This window comes from Danio aesculapii, chromosome 10 (assembly GCF_903798145.1).
Source record: "Danio aesculapii chromosome 10, fDanAes4.1, whole genome shotgun sequence".
Taxonomy (NCBI): domain Eukaryota; kingdom Metazoa; phylum Chordata; class Actinopteri; order Cypriniformes; family Danionidae; genus Danio; species Danio aesculapii.
In genome coordinates, this window is record NC_079444.1 from 12701248 (window position 1) to 12718943 (window position 17696).

Genomic DNA, 17696 nt, shown 5'->3' on the forward strand with positions numbered 1-17696 from the left:
AACACCCATACACTCACACATTCAGACAGTGAGGGAACCCGGAGCACCGGGATGAAACCAATGCCAACAAGGGGAGAACATGCAAACTCCACACAGAAACGCCAACTGACCCAGGCTGGTGGTTGAACCAGCGACCTTCTTGTTGTGAGGCGACAATGCTAATCACTGAGCCACCGTTATTTTCTAATAATTCAGCAGCCAGATGTCAGTTATATCATGTAGTGTAATTGAAAGCAAGTTTTTGGTACACCCCCCCCCCCCTCCTTGTGAAATCCCTTTTAGCCTCTATGTTTATACATGTGGTCAGCCATCTTGTAAGCAAGCTATACTTTGAGAGCAAAAACACCATGATTCATTAATATTCAAAATATTAGTAGTGGTGGCGCAGTGGGTAGCACAATTGCTTCACAGCAAGAAGGTCACTGGTTCAAGCCTCAGCTGGGTGAGTTTTCCCTGTGTTCGCGTTGGCCATAATGTGTGTGTGTGATCGTGATATGTGTGCGAGTGTGTATGGATGTTTCCCAGTGATAGGCTGCGGGTGGAAGGGCATTCGATGCGTAAAACATATGCTGGATAAGTTGGCACTTCATTTCACTGTGGCAACCCCAGATTAATAAAGGGACTAAGCCGAAAAGAAAGCTCCACGCAATCGATTTGTGTTGGGACAACATGAACGAATTAAGTTAGGTAGTTAGTTTTTGCAAATTGAAGTGGATTTAAACTATTAAGTTGCCAAGAAACTCAAGAATTGTGCTGTTTCAGCTCAATTTAAATAAGTAGCTTGAACAAACACATTTAGAGTGCTCCAGTAGCCCCTCATGTCTAGAAAAGGTCTAAACCGGTATATGACACCAGCACATATGGTTCCTGGAATGCTATATTGGAAAATCATTTTTACTCATGACACTGATTGTAAACTCAGTAAAAGTACATGCTTGGGTTGGGTTTAGTTGACCTTTTAGTAAGTTTAAGGTCAAATCTTTATGATGTCTTTGTCAAGAGGTTGTATGACCTATAATAGATACGACATTTTATACTGGAAGTACTGATTGGCATGTATTTATATTGTAAAGGGGAAATGTATGAAACACATTTAAAGGAACAGTTTACCTAAAATGGAGTTTACACTGAAAACAATATATTCAGTCATAAAGACTTACTATAAACATTTTGAAAACCCTCCTTGTAGTCATAGCACTCCATATTATTATACTGAAAATAGTCGAAAGTCATTTTCTTTACTATTTTACTTACGAAAAACTATTCACTTTTGGGTGAACTATTCCTATCGGACACCTTGATGTCAAAACAATGACACCAAAACATCAAATCGATTTGATCAAACCCTAACATCTATTTGACATCCACACATTGATGCTCTTTTGACAACAAAATAACCACACAATAAATATTCAAAGAACAGTTTTATTCATCTGAAAGCTTCGCTTCCAGACTTATGCTGGATTTTGTATCGCTATAATGTGACGTAAACTTCCCTGACGTAAAAATGACATCAATTAGACATCTATTATTGGCGTCAACCAGAAAACCGATCATAAATTGATTACAGGACAGTTGAAAAGCTGATTTGTGGCTGACACCAATGTTAAATGCTAATTTTATATCAAGGTAGTCAGCTGACATCAAACCGATTTGCATTTTTGATGTTTTTTTTATGTCGTCATAAAACGAGGTGATTCATTTGTCAAGAAACACCAGGCTTGAGGTTCATAGACTTTATTTAGTTGCATTTGTTTCCAATGGTTTACATGACTGTAGCAAAATACTGCAATGTGAAATGAATACTAGACGGTCTACGCAATAAATTAATAGACCTGCAAATGAAGAATTCTGTTTTTTTGTGGTTCATTGTACTCAACACAGCAAGAAATATGATTATAAACATACACAAGCTCTACATCAACAAACGTAAATGCAAAAAATGAAATTCAGGACACTTCTCAATGCAAAATAACACTTAAAATAAGTTTTGAGTGTGTTTTTCTTATATATATTTAAACACAATTGATGATTTAATAGGCGACCAAAGTGTAGTAATGTGTCGACATCCCGCCCTTTCGTTTTCTCCTCTCCGGTTTGACTTTCTCCGTTCCTTCTGAAAAACAAACAAGTAGATGTGAGTTACGCTTCACGAAGACACCAAGGCATCAAATGTAAAGGAATCCCAATTGATTAATAATAAAGAGAAAAATGTGACTTTGCAATAAATAGTTAATGCAATATCGTAACAATTAAAATGCAAAACCTTCCATTAAAACACAAAAGGAAAACATTACAAGCATAAACAATACGAGCAAGATTTCAAAAGGTTAAAAAAGAGAATGTATGTTAGATGAAATATTTTCCACCGCTGTCAGTAGAAAAATCACACAATAAATACAAAATATTATTCAAATAAATAAATAAAGCACTTCTCCAGCACAGCGGCGTCCAAGTACGGCTTTTAGGATTACAGGATATTACAGCTACGCGAGCTACAAATAAAGAAAAGCAAGCATTACAGTTAAGATTAGAAGTGCATATTAACAACTGGAAAGTCCAGAGAAAGCCGTATCCTTCAAAAAGTCAACAGTTAAGCTTTATTCCGTCATATATTACCATTACTTGATGGTGCCTGTAAAAAATGGCGTTACATTATGATTAAAATTACATTAGACCAATCCCGAAGAGATTTAAAAAGAGCAAACAAATCGAAGATAAAAGCTTGAAGTGTCCTTTTTAGGTTTTGCTGTAGTTGCTGTTGTTTTTATAAGTCATATACAGGATGTTGGAAGACCATACCAAACGGGAGCATTCGAGAGCGTACGCCTCTCGTACCCTGAGACAATCGGGATGTCAGCTCATGGCCTGCAAGGAAGTCCCCGCTGGCAGGTACAAACAAGGTATATGTCAGAGTTAGGAGACAACATTCTTTTCCTGTTCTTGTTTTCTTGCAAATCCAAATCTTGTAAATCTGGTAGCCATTTAGCAGTACTGTACCTGTTAAATTTACAGTTAAAAACCAAACAGCCAAAAAGCCAGCTGTTACATTACTGCCAAAAGTCTCTATGTTACCACTACTGTAAAGCACTTCAGGGTGCTGTGAAACTTTCGAGAAAAACAAAAATTAAGCCATGTATACATTACGGTAATTCGATCAAATGGGCATTTTCTAAAAAGGCTTCGGGTGTTGAGCGACGCGACACTTACCTGAGCGTTTTTTTCGCTTGGTGGCGGGAGTTTTTACGTTAATACGGCTTGTAGTTGTTTTGATGGCCGCCTCGTCTCGGGGATTTGCCGTAGCCGGTCTGCTGATCTACAGTTAGGAGAACAAAACACAAACAACGCAAATGTCTGTGGTTAAACGGGTCGGTGAACGTTTGCGCCAGAAGGTGGAAAACAGAACACAGCCTCCGAATAAAATTGCGGTTGCAATTTTGGAGCCAAATTCGTAATACTTGCGTGAAATATGTACACGTTTAAGCCCAAAGTATACTTCCGGTTTTTATTTGTATGCAAGGATACAGCGGGCGACAAAATTTTCGAATTTGAAAAGTTTTTGAAGGGCTTTTCTCAAGTGTCAACGTTGAACCAGGCTATTTTTTTCTAAACACAACTTCTGAAGTCGGCAGAAACAAGCAAACAAAAAAATCTGTCATTTGTCGATCTCGCGAGCTTGGCTTTGAAAGATTGGGCATATTATAGGCCAATTTATACTTCGGCGTCAAGCGCACGTGGCAGGTTTGGTGTAGCTTTTCAAAACTCTCAAAAAGTGTAACGCATCGCGACAATGTGGAGCGCAAGATCTGTGATTGGTCGACTTTGTGATGAATGTGGACGAGACCGAAGCCAATGGTGGAAGTGTTTAACAAGTCCAGATGAATATTTTAGGGTTTGTTTTGTTTATTTTAAACACACAAAAATTTTTTATGACTACAGTTGTTGAGCACTTCTGTTCCCGCCTCTTTTTTTTTTTTTTCATTGAATGAATGGGAGTTGAGCTACTTCTAGAATTACACATTTCAGGCGTCAACCCAAAACACTGCCAAACAACCTTGACACTGTGGAACACAGGAACCCTAGTTAGCATTTTGCAAGTGTTATTGTTAGAGAAACACTGACAGAACTCAAAAGTATAAATGCTGATAGCAGCGTAAGATATGTACCGTAGGGTACGCCGATTAAGGCTGATTTATACTTCTGAGTGCATGCAGATCCAAATCCCTCGTCATGACTGACGCCAACCCTGACGCGCACCTCTCAAAAAATATAACTACACATCACAAAGACGTGTATCACTATCATGGTATTGATTGTATCATCTGTATTGTTGATGAGTTTTAAAGGTGGTCACACTGCACTATTCGCCCAATAGACTTCTATTCATACGCATGTGAAGATTGTGCAACTTTCAAAGTTCAAGCTTGGTAAACACAGACTTGCGAAATCGCATCTCGTGATTGCGTGAGACCAATAGAAGATCAAAACAAGACCTCGCTGACAAAAATTATAAATATAAAGCAAATGCTCGATTTTTTTTTTTTTTACGTCTAAGCATCTTGTTTAATTCCAACCCTTTTCGCAGTACCGTACGACGTACGTATGCTCAAACTCTAGTGCGATCGCGGATTTACGAGTCTTGAGTCCTGTGAAAGAGCTCCAGATGGAGACTTTTGTTTTGTGTTTACTTTATGATTAGAGTTGTTGCACGTCCACGGGTTCCCACCTCTGAATGAGCGAGTTTGAGCGACTTTTACAGTAAGATAGCATAACAGGTATTTTCGGTGTAAACAAAACACTCAGGTAGAAACTCGAGACAGAGGATTATAGAAACCCCACTGCCAGCTAGCATTTAGGAAGTGTCAGAGCATAACAAACAGAACGCAGACGTATAAATGCACGGCTACACGCAAGGCATGCGCCGTGAGTTACGCCGATCACTCAACGAACAAGTATAACTCAGCCTTTACTCAACGCAGAAGTATAAACCGTGGATATGCTCACAATAAAAATGTACAAACGCATTAAACAAAATATATATCAAAATACCAAATGAAGTATACTTGGGCTTGAATCGTATTCCAAATACTGTATTCTGAAAATATGGTAAGAGACAAGGATTTGTGGAGTAAATGGGTGAATGTTTGAAAACTGTTTATTATTTTCTAAAAACGACCACTGTCCAGTGGTTGTTTTTTGCATGGCCTACAGATTTACATGTCCGATGGATTCAAAGGCACTTTGACAAATGTGTTTTGAAGCTAAGACATCCCTTTCTATATTTAGCACCATAGTTATTATAATACATATGTACAATATAGCTTTGTGCAAGCAAGCCTTCCCTGTAAGACAAAAAGCAATTGCAGCAAGGTTCTAGAGTTTTCTCTCGGAAGCGTAAGGCATGTATGATACAAGCATGTGCATTCTGCTCTCAGATAATTTAGTGCACAATTGTCATAGTCCGGGTCGAGTACCGACAATCCATGAAACAATATATCCTTAGTTTTTTCATCTGTGCGTTCACAAACAGTATTACATACTGCTGTAGTCACCATATCCGTAGTAGTTGTTGTAACCCGAGTAATCATAGCCCCCGTATCCACCATAGCCTTGATTGTTGTAGCCATAGTTCCCGTAATTTCCATAACCTTGATTCCAGTAATTTCCGTATCCCTGGTTCCAATTTTGATTGGGACCTGTAACAGACACCAAACATACATCACCATTAATAATGGCTCAAGTGTGACTGCAAGTGCATAAAATCAAGGACAATGCAAAAATATACACATACACTCCTAAAAATGAATTTACAAACACAGCGATGTCATAGAAGAACTGTTTTTTGCTATCTTTTTATTGCGAATATTATTTTATATGATCATAAATTGACAGTGGTGATTCCTGTTTTTTTATTTATTGATTTTTAAAACGTATAATATTAATAATAATTGGAAATCCAGCTACCGTAATAATCAAAGCTTTGGAAACAACTGGTTGGAACCAAAGTTCACTGGACTGTGCAGTCGCAGCGGCGGACTTCTACATTCCGATTGGTTGCCGCTGAGCCGCGTCATAGCTTATTACTACTAACCTTATTCTACAATGCGGACGTGTGCATGTTTTTGATTGTTTCCGATTGTGTGTTCGTGACTATACCTAAAAAGTAGAATAATATAATAAGAAAATGTTAGTTTGCAACATCATGCAGCATAACGAGCGGCTTTTAAAGTCTAAAAATCAACAGAAGTGAATGAGACCGGAAGTCTTGAGCCAAAAAGATTCCAATGGCTTCGTGAAGAATACGGTCAATAGAGTTAACTTGATTTCAACTCTCCTCGACGCCCACACCAGCAAAAACACAGCTCCAGTGATTCCCACACATAGACTTTACTTGGGCGGGCCGCCCAGATATATTATTATAACGGTCGCCCAAGTATATTTGGTGACATTTATTTTTTTATGATTATCGTCCTTTAACACTTTTTTGTATTCGCCCAATAGCCAAACAGCCGCGATGGATAAACTAGTGGAAAATCCCTACACGTTTTCTACTTCTCGTTGTGTGCGCGCAAAAACTGTCAACACTCATACAATCTAACGTGCTTTGCAGAGACCCACAGGACTCACAGAGACGCACCTTTTCATGACTTAAAATGCATCTGTCGGGGGTTTCTAAATCTCCTAAAATGTCCAGGATTCGGTTTCGCTTTCCAAACAGTCATCATTTTTATTTTAAGCCTGATTTCCTTTTGCTTGGCTTTGCAGCTGACAGCACGTGCACAGTGCAAGACTGAGAGAAACATTATATAATTAATTCTTTCATCTAAATGACTCAGATAACCTTTTCTATTTAATCAGAGAAGACGAAATTACATCTAAACTGGCTGCAAAGTATATATACATGTACGTTAAAAATGGTTAATTAACTCATTTGCCTTGTTTACTTTTATATTATACTTTTTAGAGATTTTTTGATGTCATTTATTTCTCATTTGCTGTGTATTTGTTTTTACATTTGATGATGTTGATATACTACATGTTTTATACATATCTAACATGCTTTGGCAATACTGTACAAAATGTCAACAGCCGACAAAATACTGTTAAAATTTTTTTTTTTGCATGTAGGTAACCATGTGCCACGGGTAAAAGGTGTGTTTCAATCGGGCTACCACAGCAAGTATATTTCAAACCTGTGGGAAGCACTGAGCTCCCATTGAAAATGAATTACTTCCAGCTACTTTCAACGCAGTTTGTTAATATCATCATCAACATTACCGAAGCAACCTCAAGGTGGCAAATTAGCGACTTTAGTCACCACCAAGTGGGACCAACAGCTACAAAGTTGCTGCTACTGTGATTGAGGTTTAAGGCAACTGATCTTTTCACGGCCGGACGGCTATCTGCTCAGAGAAAATGCATTAGCATAGAGAACAAAAGTGTGATGCGCACCTCCTCTACCTCTCCCTCTGGAGGTGTATCCTCCTCTTCCACCCCACTGCTGCTGCTGCTGGTACTGCTCCTTCGACATCGCCACCTTCACCTCACACTGCACAGACAAGCGCACACACACACGTTACACCATATATATTCACAATGAGCATTTCAACACAGATTCTAAAATAATAATAATAATAAATGATTGTGCTAAGATATAGATATGTGAATGGCTCATTCAGCACTTTCAGCTTTTCCACAATTATAAGATGTAAAAACAGATCTGTTAAAGAGCCTCTATGTGTAACCAAGCTCTAAGTGAAGTGAAATATCCAGCTAAGGCTTAAATCTGAAAGTGCACAGTGTTTAAAACTATTGATTCATCTATAAAAGAGTCGACTCATAGTGCTTCAAATAAATCATCTTGATAACGAGTCTTTAGCCATTTCGGCGTAACGTCGATGCAAAACATAAGCCCCGCACAAATTTGGCGCACACAAACCCGGGAAAATTGATAAACACTGTAGCAGATCCCAGTTGAATCAAGTCATGTAGACGCTGTACTCAGCTGGATATTATTGGAAGTGTGAGGGGAAAGTTAGTGTTATTTTCTCTACCCAAACAAGAAACTGTAAAGAGTCAGTGGTTGTTGTTTATTTTTGCAAAAATACCTCAGCATTTTAGCCCAGCCTTGTGCTGTTCCCGTCATTTTTCTGACGAGTGCTTCTGGAATCTACATGCCTACATTGGGGGATTCGTCGGGATTTGTTAAAGGAAGGATCAGAAAAGACTATTGATGTGTGGGACTTTGTCAGAGCTTGACAGGAACTTTACAGTTCACAGTTCATGGACCAGTTTCTTCCTCCAGTGTAAGTAAGTGCGATTAAAATGGTTGCATCCTTGTTTTCTCTAGCTTGCAAATTATGTATTTAATTGTGTTTTGTTACTTGTAACTGCTTGTAGTGTATCTGGTTAACTCTTTACATTCTCATATTGCGTCTGATGCCACGTTGAAAACGCATCGCGTGCCACTTTGTTTACGGATTTAAATGCATTTGTGACCTCGCGTTCCACTGCCATTTGTGGTTGCTATGGCCACCGTCAGCTGTAATTACAGGAGTTTTCTGGGATAAATAACAAAACGGGAGGGTGGCGGGAGATGGGTCTGAAATACGGGAGACTTCTGGGAAAAACAGGGGTGTTGGCAGGTATGCTCACACATACACTTGGCACTGACTACTTTAATATTATTGATAAGCCGTGGGTGGGCATTTGACTCTGTCTCGCGCTGAACGCTGTTGACCAATCACAACAGACTATCATTGGTTCAATCAGCGCAGATTAGCTTCGCACTAAGGAGGGGTTTGGGAACAAATTGATTGCTGAACAAATCATAATAATACATAAAAATAAATGCATATTATAAGACCATGAAATTTTTTTGACCTTGCATGCATAATAAACAATATTTTTGGAATCATAAAATGTCCTAAAGTTCTAAATAAAACAGAATATTTGAAGGAAATCAAGCATCTTCATTTCTATCTTCCCCACTGCATTATTAAAATAATATACATTTCAAAATGGTCTTATAATACTCAAAATCAGTCAGGAACAAACTTAAAAAAATTTTGTTGTCTGCCACTCAAATGGATTAATTTCTTCTGACAAATAGGCTATCATTAAAACTTGGCTGCCAAATAGAGTAGAAAGGCACAAATTAATTTGAAATCTCTGCTAACAGAGTTAAAAAGATTGTTGTGTTCAACTGTGCCACATGGTTGAGAAAACTGCAACACCCATACTGCACTGAGTATGATGTCATCCAAGGCCACGCCCAGTCTTCTACTACTGGATAGGCCTGATCAGAGATTCAAATACTCCTTAGATGCTTTAGCAAACTCTTAGTCACAGTGGTATCAATGGTAAAGTCCCCGTTTCAAACTAAACAAACAGAAGGTTTCAGGTCAAACGAAGGAGTGGAAAACTATGTGGTTCCTCCCAAACCTTTGTGTAATAAAACACCATTTACAATGTTCAAATTAAGTCATTATTTGAACTAAAACAAGGTAACAAATAACATTATTAAAACAAATTCTTAAAGGAATGGTTCACCAAAAAATTAAAAAATTACTCACTGTTTACTGACCCTTAAGTAGGGATGGGTACTGAAACTCTTTATCGAGGGTACTTTATCGGTATCGGTGCTACATTATAAAAGACAGAAGTATCGATAAGCTCTGACGTTAACGGTTCTACTTAATCGGTACTGGAGAATTATTGCTGAATAAACATTACATACAGTGATCAACCTTTTTCTAATTTGCGATATTTGATATTCGTCTGCACAGTTGGCAATCTCACATAGGAAATGCTCATGTTTCCGGCGAGCGCATCAAGTAAAAAAAGCCTTCACAGTTCTCGGCTGTGCGTGCACACTCAGCGGAGGCTCGCGCTAAGCAGACACACATAGCTCGCGACACAGACTCACGCACACACAGCTTGTAAGCTTGCGGAGTAAACCAAATGTGTTGTATTTCCCGAGTGGACAGCAACAATGCCCAGTTGCAACAAACTCAACAAGTTGTTTTTTTGTGTAAGCCAAAATGCAAGCAATCTGGCTAAGTTAAAGTATCTTTCAAAAGTGCATTAACTGCAATGCAAAGTTTTGACTGCCTAGCTACTAACATTAACTTTACATCATCCACATCATTTTGTCAGCAGTCAATCACCTAAATTTGTATAATAATATTAATAGTTAAATAAACACACACATTCGGTTACAATGAAAACAGTATTTTTTTCTGCAGTGGCTTAAATAAATCTTAAACATTAACAATGCTTTTACATCAGCTGTATTTACAAATATACTGTAGCCTATGAATAGCCTAATAATAAACTATGCTTATTACGAAATAAAAAAAAATAATTTACATTGCAAGATGCCACAAAACTGTATTAAAAACACAGTTAACTCATTTATGTGAATGCGTTAATGAAAAATCATTATAAAATCGTTATCATTATAAAACATTATTTCACTTAACTCCATTTTGCAACTCAAAGAGGGTATTTTCAACTGCAGGCAGCACAATAAACCAAGAAAGATCCCGACTTCTGGCAAAAAAATCAGACATGTTGATTTTTCTCCAGAAGAATGGTTAAAAATTGAGTCATTTTCCTCCAAACCATTGTACATTCTTTTACAGGTAAAAATATCTTTATTTGTTTTACAATTATAAAGTTTAGTTTTATTTTACATTAAAACATAATAAAATAAAGTGTTGTTAATTCTGTTCAATTTGTTTGTTTTTTCATACAAAAAAACTACAAAAAGTTAAAACCGTTAAAAGTACCGAACCGTTAAGTGGTATCGATAAAAGTAGTAATACTGTTAAAACCTTAAAGATACCCAAGCTTGCCTTTCTTTTTTCTGTTACACACTTCAGAATATATTATGTATTCAGTAGAGGACAAAAACTCAAACTGGCTTAAAACAAGTGCAGGATGAGTAAATGATGACTGAATTTTCACTTTTTCAAGAACCATCTCTTTAATGTGTTAAATGTGTTCTGTAGATTTTAATATATTGGTTCAAGAAAGACTTCTTAACATTGTCTTAAAGATTTTGATATATTTTGTCTATTTTAATGTGTGCAAATATATCTAAAAGTATATTTCATTTTAAAGACGAGAAACCACTGTTGCCGTAAAATAACAAACCAACAATTGGGATTACAGCCATGTGATTTACAGACACGTTCAGATGCAAAAGTGCTATTAAACCGTACCTTGCTTAACCCAATGTTGTGGTACTTCTTCTCCATGATTTTCTTTACCGGCTCCTCCTCTTTAAATGTTATAAAACAAAATCCACGTCTTTTGTTAGTTTTATTCTCCATTGGCAGCTCAATGGATTCCACCTGGAGGGTAAAAAAACAGAGATTGAATGCAAATTGTTTATAAGATTTTCACTCATTTTATATAAACGTCCTATTAACTCCATACCTCTCCATAGGCATCAAAGTACTCTCTAATCTTCTCCTCTGGAGTATCTGGAGAAAGTCCTCCCACGAATATCTTCTTTACAGGCTCTTTAGTCTTCATGGCCTTTGCTTTTTTAGGATCAATCACTTTTCCATTCAGTTTGTGCTCCTTTTGAGTGATCACCTGGGATAATTTCGAGACAGGATTTCAATTATTCAGTCAAAACCATAACTCAAATGTGGTTGATTCTGGTAAGCAAAAACTGAAATCTATCCAGAACGATACCTTTTCCACACTTTCAGCTTCTTTAAACAGAACAAAGCCGAATCCTCTGGACCGGCCTGTCAAAGGATCCAGTTTCAAGGTGCAGTCGACCACCTCTCCAAATTTGGTAAAGTAATCTTTCAGGTCTTTCTTTGTTGTGTCCCAACTCAAACCTCCAACAAACATTTTCCTAAAAACAAAATGCGGATAACATTAAAGGTGTAGTTTTTACCCCATATTGAAAAATCTGTCATAATACAGGCCCGGTTTAATTTAATAACTTTTGCTAAGGTAACGCGAGGACGGAAATCCACACTACCCCAAAGTTTTTGACCCATGAAAATGGAGACATTTGAAAATGCTGCAGAGACTGTTTTCGATTGGAACATTGGTGCTCTGTTTCAGTGTGGACAAGGGATAGGCAATTAATTGAATTTTTATCGCAAACTCGGTCCAGCAAAGTTGCGATAGTCATGCACATCTTCTCAAGAAAGCATGGATAGTTCATGGGATGATAATTGGTTTAAAAGTTTTTTTCAAAGTGATTTTGAAATGTCCTGCTGTTTTGAAAATCACAAAAATGTTCTGTTATACTGTAATGACATATACAATAGGGTTGGGCCAATTTGGCATCGTACGATGTCTAGTGTTAAACATTGTGATGGATGATGGCATCGTCGTCATAGGCATCGGGGAATTAATTATTTGTAGCCTACTGTTTCAACTTCCTGACCCGCATGGTTTTTGTTTTACCCATAACCAAATCATAAATAAATAAAATTTGTTACCCACAAATTACCACCAGTATATTACTTTTTCCGCAGGACTCTGGCATGAATAGGCAGAGTGATCTCTGTCGTTATAATGGCGTCGACAAACTTGGTTGGTAAAAAAGGTGCACAACCAACAGGAACCAACAAACAGTATTTGAGGTTTTCACGAAAATGACTTAATACAAGCGTGAATGCAAAAGATTGAAGCAGTGTACTGACTCTGTGACACGTTACCTGATAAATTCAAAAGACCGAAGAGTCGCTAGATAGAGAAAAGATGAATTACATATCACATTTAATAACTATAGACACCATCCAGCAGTACATCCTTGATAAACTGTCCGACTTGCACTACTCGAAGCATCCGCTGAGCTGGAGCTCAGACGAGCTTGACAGTATGTGCATGAGACTGTGTGTGTGTATGTGTGGTCACGTGATGTGCATTTTCAGCAAGTGGCACTCGTATAGTGTGGAAGGAGGACTGTTTAGAAATGCTAAATGAAACGCCAGTGTGGATGCGGATCGTTTTCGTTCTAAAATGCCATTTTAAAACTAAGACGTATTAGTGTAAACGGGGCCTAAGTGTGTATTTTTTGCGAGTGGGTTTGCGAAAGGTGGCGGGCAGTAGGATCGCGATGTCGGCTCAGCATCGTGACGTCTATCGGCGATGGACGATGGCATCGTCTATCGACCCAACCCTAATATAGAACATATTTTAGAGTGGTAATCACAATACTGTGGTATTTTTATCCACTGTTATTAAACCGTCAAAATCTTATATCGGTCCATGCCTAAGCATGGTATTATTTGTAATACACAAACCCACAAAGCTGCCAAAGTACACACAAAGAAACCCAGCAAATCTCCAGTAATAGCAGTTGCTGAATAAACAGAAGATTTACTGTTTACACTGATTCATTGATAAAAACATACGTTGGAATTTCAGGCGAGGCTTTTACTACAGCCGTAGTTGATTGAGAAGCGACACAAACAGCTCTTTATCGCAGAACGATTATCTTTGTCATTATTGACCGATTAAATTCATATTTAAACAGATTTTTTCCATAGCTTATCAGTGTACTACGACTTCATGTAATGAACGCTGCTCCATTTAAATGCGTATACTGGAGGTTGACTAGATCTGGCTTTACTGACAAAATGCGCATGAAAATTGCCTCAATTAAATCGCCCTGCCTTATTGTGGACGTAGCAAAATGGAGACATGGCTGTTGACATTCGCTTCCTGATTGGGTTTTTTGAGTCACTGCATATTCTTCCCTTATTCGTCAACCTCCTATCAAATGACCATAACGCTAACGGAAGACAGAGGATCATTTTAGCAGCCATTGTGCAGTTAAAATCTGACTGTGTTCTAGTCCAATTTTAGACACTCACTCGCACCCTTCACTTGTTTTCTCGGGGGAATCCCGAATGCCATTTTAAAGTGTGTTCCACTTCTTCATGTGAATGAGGGAAGCTTACATGAACATACCCTCAAGGGAGTCGCACATTGCATCATGTATTTTAGAATTCTAAACATAGATTTCTATTAGGGTATGCACACCAGCGCCACAAGTTAGTGGCTGTCCGCAGTGCCCAGCTACAACTCAGGACACTGTTCATATTTCTACCTCACCACAGAGCGACACCTGAATAGTTTCATATTAAATAATATTCGAATGTGCGTGTCTGGTGTGCGACCCCCTTGAATCCCTCGATTTTGAGCGAGAGAGCGAGTCCCCTTTATATGCCCACTATGCACCTATGTGTTCCAGAATGCAATGTGATTGTGACGTCACAACAGTGTAGTTCTCAAGTGCTCAAGAGCATTTATTGAAACTCATTCAGATGTTCCACCAGTGGTGGACACTTGTGTAACATAATCAATAGCTTCTTTCACACATACAGACCCATGTGTGAACAGGCCCTTTTTAAAAATACTGGTAAATTCGTTTTGCAATTTTCTGGAAAGAGTAGTTGTTACATTACCGGTAATTTGCCAGAATGCTGCGCTGTGTGAACGCAGAAGGAAGATTGCCGAAAAGAGCGTGTTCACGTTTAGAACGCGCTGACGTGAGACGTCTACTTCAGCCAATCAGAACACTCAGACGCTTTCATATCCGCGTGGTTTGAAAAAAAAAAAAAAAAAAAAAAAAAAAAAGCCTTTGAATATTTTTCCAGACACATTTAACTGCTAGATGTTAGTCAGATAACGTTTCTATGTTCCTTCTTAATGCCAAGTGAGTAAAAAATTACCGATAAAATGCTTTTGATAAACCACTGTTCGTTTACCTTCAATCTCTGCTTGACGCGTGTGCACGTGAAGGAGCCGGTGAGCGCCAGCACACAGACATATTATGTACATCTCAACATCTCAAAGTGTTCCACCATATGTTTTCATTTAAGTTGCTCACAATACTTATCCATCCACAGAGTTTGTAATGTAGTCAAGTGTGTAAACATTCAGCTGCGGTTCGCGTTTCTGCCTTTGGATGCCTCACAAAGCAGCTGCATGAATGCTAAAGCTTTAAATAAAAGTGAAACCATCAAGAAAAGGCCTTCTATGTATACAAATACAAGCGCTGCCGTTTAGAGGTAATTTCCGGTTACTGATGTCAGAATTTACCGGTGTTTTGGAATGGATGTGTGAATGGTCTTTTACGTAAAAATTCTGGAACGTCTGTGCCTGTGTGAACAGCGCCTTTTTAGGAATTTACCGGTAAAGTCGTTCCTGAATATTTTCGAATATTTACTGGTCTCACTGTGTGAAAGGGGCTAATGATGTACATCCGAGAAAACGACACGAAGGTATGTTAGCGAGTGAAGGGCATAAAAATTTGGACTGGAATGCAGACTCTGCTTTTGACAAGTAAGCAAATGTTGAGTGAAGCACATACTTCCTGTTCATACTTGAACATACATTGTGTGTATGCTGGTCACATGATGTACGTTTTAGCAGTATAGTGTGGATAGAGAACTTTCCAGAAACATTAAAATGAACACTCTCCCCACTTGAACAGAAAAAATTATATTTTGAAAAGCTGAAAACCCCTTACTTCCATAGTATTTTTTTCCTACTATGGAAGTCAATAGCTACAGTTTTCCAACATTCTTCAAAACATCTTTTGTGTTCAACAGAAGACAGAAACTCAAAGGTCTGGAATCTCTTGAGGGTGAGTAAATAGTGAGAACGTTTTCATTTTAGGGTGAACTTATCTCTTTAGGGCTTTTTCTATCTGACTTTAATCTGATTTAAACTTAAATAAAAATATTCCTTCTTTTCATCTATTCTAGAAATGCCTGAGAACATGATTAGCATGTTTGTCATATAGCAAACACTGGGTTGTAATTATATGTAATGTGATGTGCAGCACTGTCTCTTTTCACATGAGCAGCTCATGATAACAGTGTTTTAGACTCTCAGTGCGCCCCGGTTCCTGGTAAATAAATCCTGCCCTTTCTGAATGTCATCTTTGCAGATGCTTCATTTGAGTCTAAGTCACTTATAATGTGCATTTGAAAATGTAACTGTGACAAAGTATCTTCCCAGGCTAGTCAAGAGAATCAGTTAATTAACAGAAGCATTTCATTATTTTCTTACAAAAATTAAAACAACCATAAATATTAGATTTAGTTGTTATTTTAAAAATAAATTAGTTGTTAGATTTAGTTGTTATTTTAAAAATAAATTAGCATTGCAGATTAGCAGTAAAATCATTACTATTCATTAACTTTCTATATTGACTATTACAATTGTATACCTGAAGTAATGACCAGTCTTTAGAGGAAATATTATATAAACAATGACTAACTTGTAAGACTAGTCTAAGTAGTTCTGCAACCGACCACAGGTGATTATATTTCAGTCTTGGTTTGCCATAAAGTTATTCATTTATGCATACAACACAAAAAAAAAACATTTAAATTCTAAATCTGAGTTTCTCAAAATATGCTTTTGACAAACTGACTTTTGACAAACCTGCATTTGAAAGGCAAATGTATTTGGAAAATGAGTCAACTTGCAGCTGGCCGTTAAAGCGACAGTTCACCCAAAACTGAACATTCTGTCATCATTCACTCAATCCTCCACTTGTCACAAACTGAATTTTTTTTTTTCTTCTGTTAAACAGACAAAAAAAAAGGATATTCTGAAGATTTTTGGAAACCATTGACTTCCACAGTACTACTATGGAAGTCAACGGTTACAGCTTGCCAACATTTTTCCAAATATCTTCTTCTGTGTTCAAATGAAAAAGATTTGGAACCATTCAAGGGTGCGTTGCATTTTAGGGTGAACTATCTCTTTAATGAATATTAGGGAACACTTTTCAGTGAGACATTTTTTAAAGTATTTATTACTCTTTCATCAATTCACATTAAAAATGTAACTAATTATTGTTAATGCATGTTCATTACACACTACTAAGATTTGACTTGTATATTAAATACGAGATAATAAAAAAAATTACAATTTTAATAAACATTTATATTAAAATTAACAAATGATTTGAATGCATTTCAATTGTTAGTCCGCATTAATTACTACTAACGTTAACGTAAGTCAAGTGTTCATTCGATACTCCGACACATATATTCGTGTTATTTACATAACCGGTAACTTTTGATATAAAGATATTAATATTACATAATGATGATCACAAATAATAATTCAATGACTAGAATACTTTGAATGGATATAAAACGATTTCTTGTTTATAACAATTACTCAACTAATCGACTACTATTGAGAAACGATGTATGAATTCAAGGTTATTTTATTCCTCAGTTACAGTCTGTCCCCATGATGCATCAGGAGCCGAAACTCACCCTTCGTCCTCCTCATTTTTACTGGCATCAATCTTGGAGCCCTCGGCTTCTCCCTGTCCTCCATTATCCCCCGAGATCTGCTCTTCGCCGAAACCTTCTCCATCATCATTTTCCTCCATCTTCATCATCGGGTCTTCGCCCAGAAACTGCTCCTCCGACATCTTTGATCAACTATCGGCGAAAACACGCGCAGCTACAGTCGTTTCTATAGACGAAAACGTCTTAGGTTGTAACCGAAGCGAAATGGCTATAACTCGTGTTAATGCGGCTCAAATTCTCGTTTGTATTAGTCTGATTTCAGAATGTCGATGGCAACGGCGTCCATTCACAAAATGGCGGAGAACCGGAAGTTGAACGCGATGGCGTCATTAAGGTTAAAAAAGTCGACGCCGCTTTACGCTCATTGGC

The 17696-nt window shown here is 37.6% G+C and overlaps 1 protein-coding gene across 5 annotated transcripts; it reads right to left on the reverse strand.

Moving 5' to 3' along the window:
- Window positions 1–1721: 1721 nt before the first annotated feature.
- hnrnpd (heterogeneous nuclear ribonucleoprotein D) lies at window positions 1722–17638 on the reverse strand. 5 transcript variants are annotated; one of them, XR_008838431.1, is made up of 8 exons: window positions 17289–17638; window positions 11710–11878; window positions 11446–11607; window positions 11229–11360; window positions 7453–7549; window positions 5541–5696; window positions 2803–3316; window positions 1722–2116 (listed from the first exon to the last, which is right to left on the reverse strand). XR_008838431.1 is itself a non-coding variant. In XM_056466521.1 (8 exons), the coding sequence occupies exons 1-7, from the start codon at window positions 17447–17449 to the stop codon at window positions 3249–3251; spliced, it is 945 nt and encodes a 314-aa protein (XP_056322496.1). In that variant the 5' UTR covers window positions 17450–17638; the 3' UTR covers window positions 1722–2116; window positions 3211–3248. The 5 variants fall into 5 exon arrangements, 4 of the variants coding, with proteins under 4 accessions (XP_056322496.1, XP_056322495.1, XP_056322497.1 ...); XM_056466521.1 differs by having other exon boundaries at window positions 3211–3316; XM_056466520.1 differs by having other exon boundaries at window positions 1722–2885; window positions 3211–3316.
- Window positions 17639–17696: the final 58 nt, after the last annotated feature.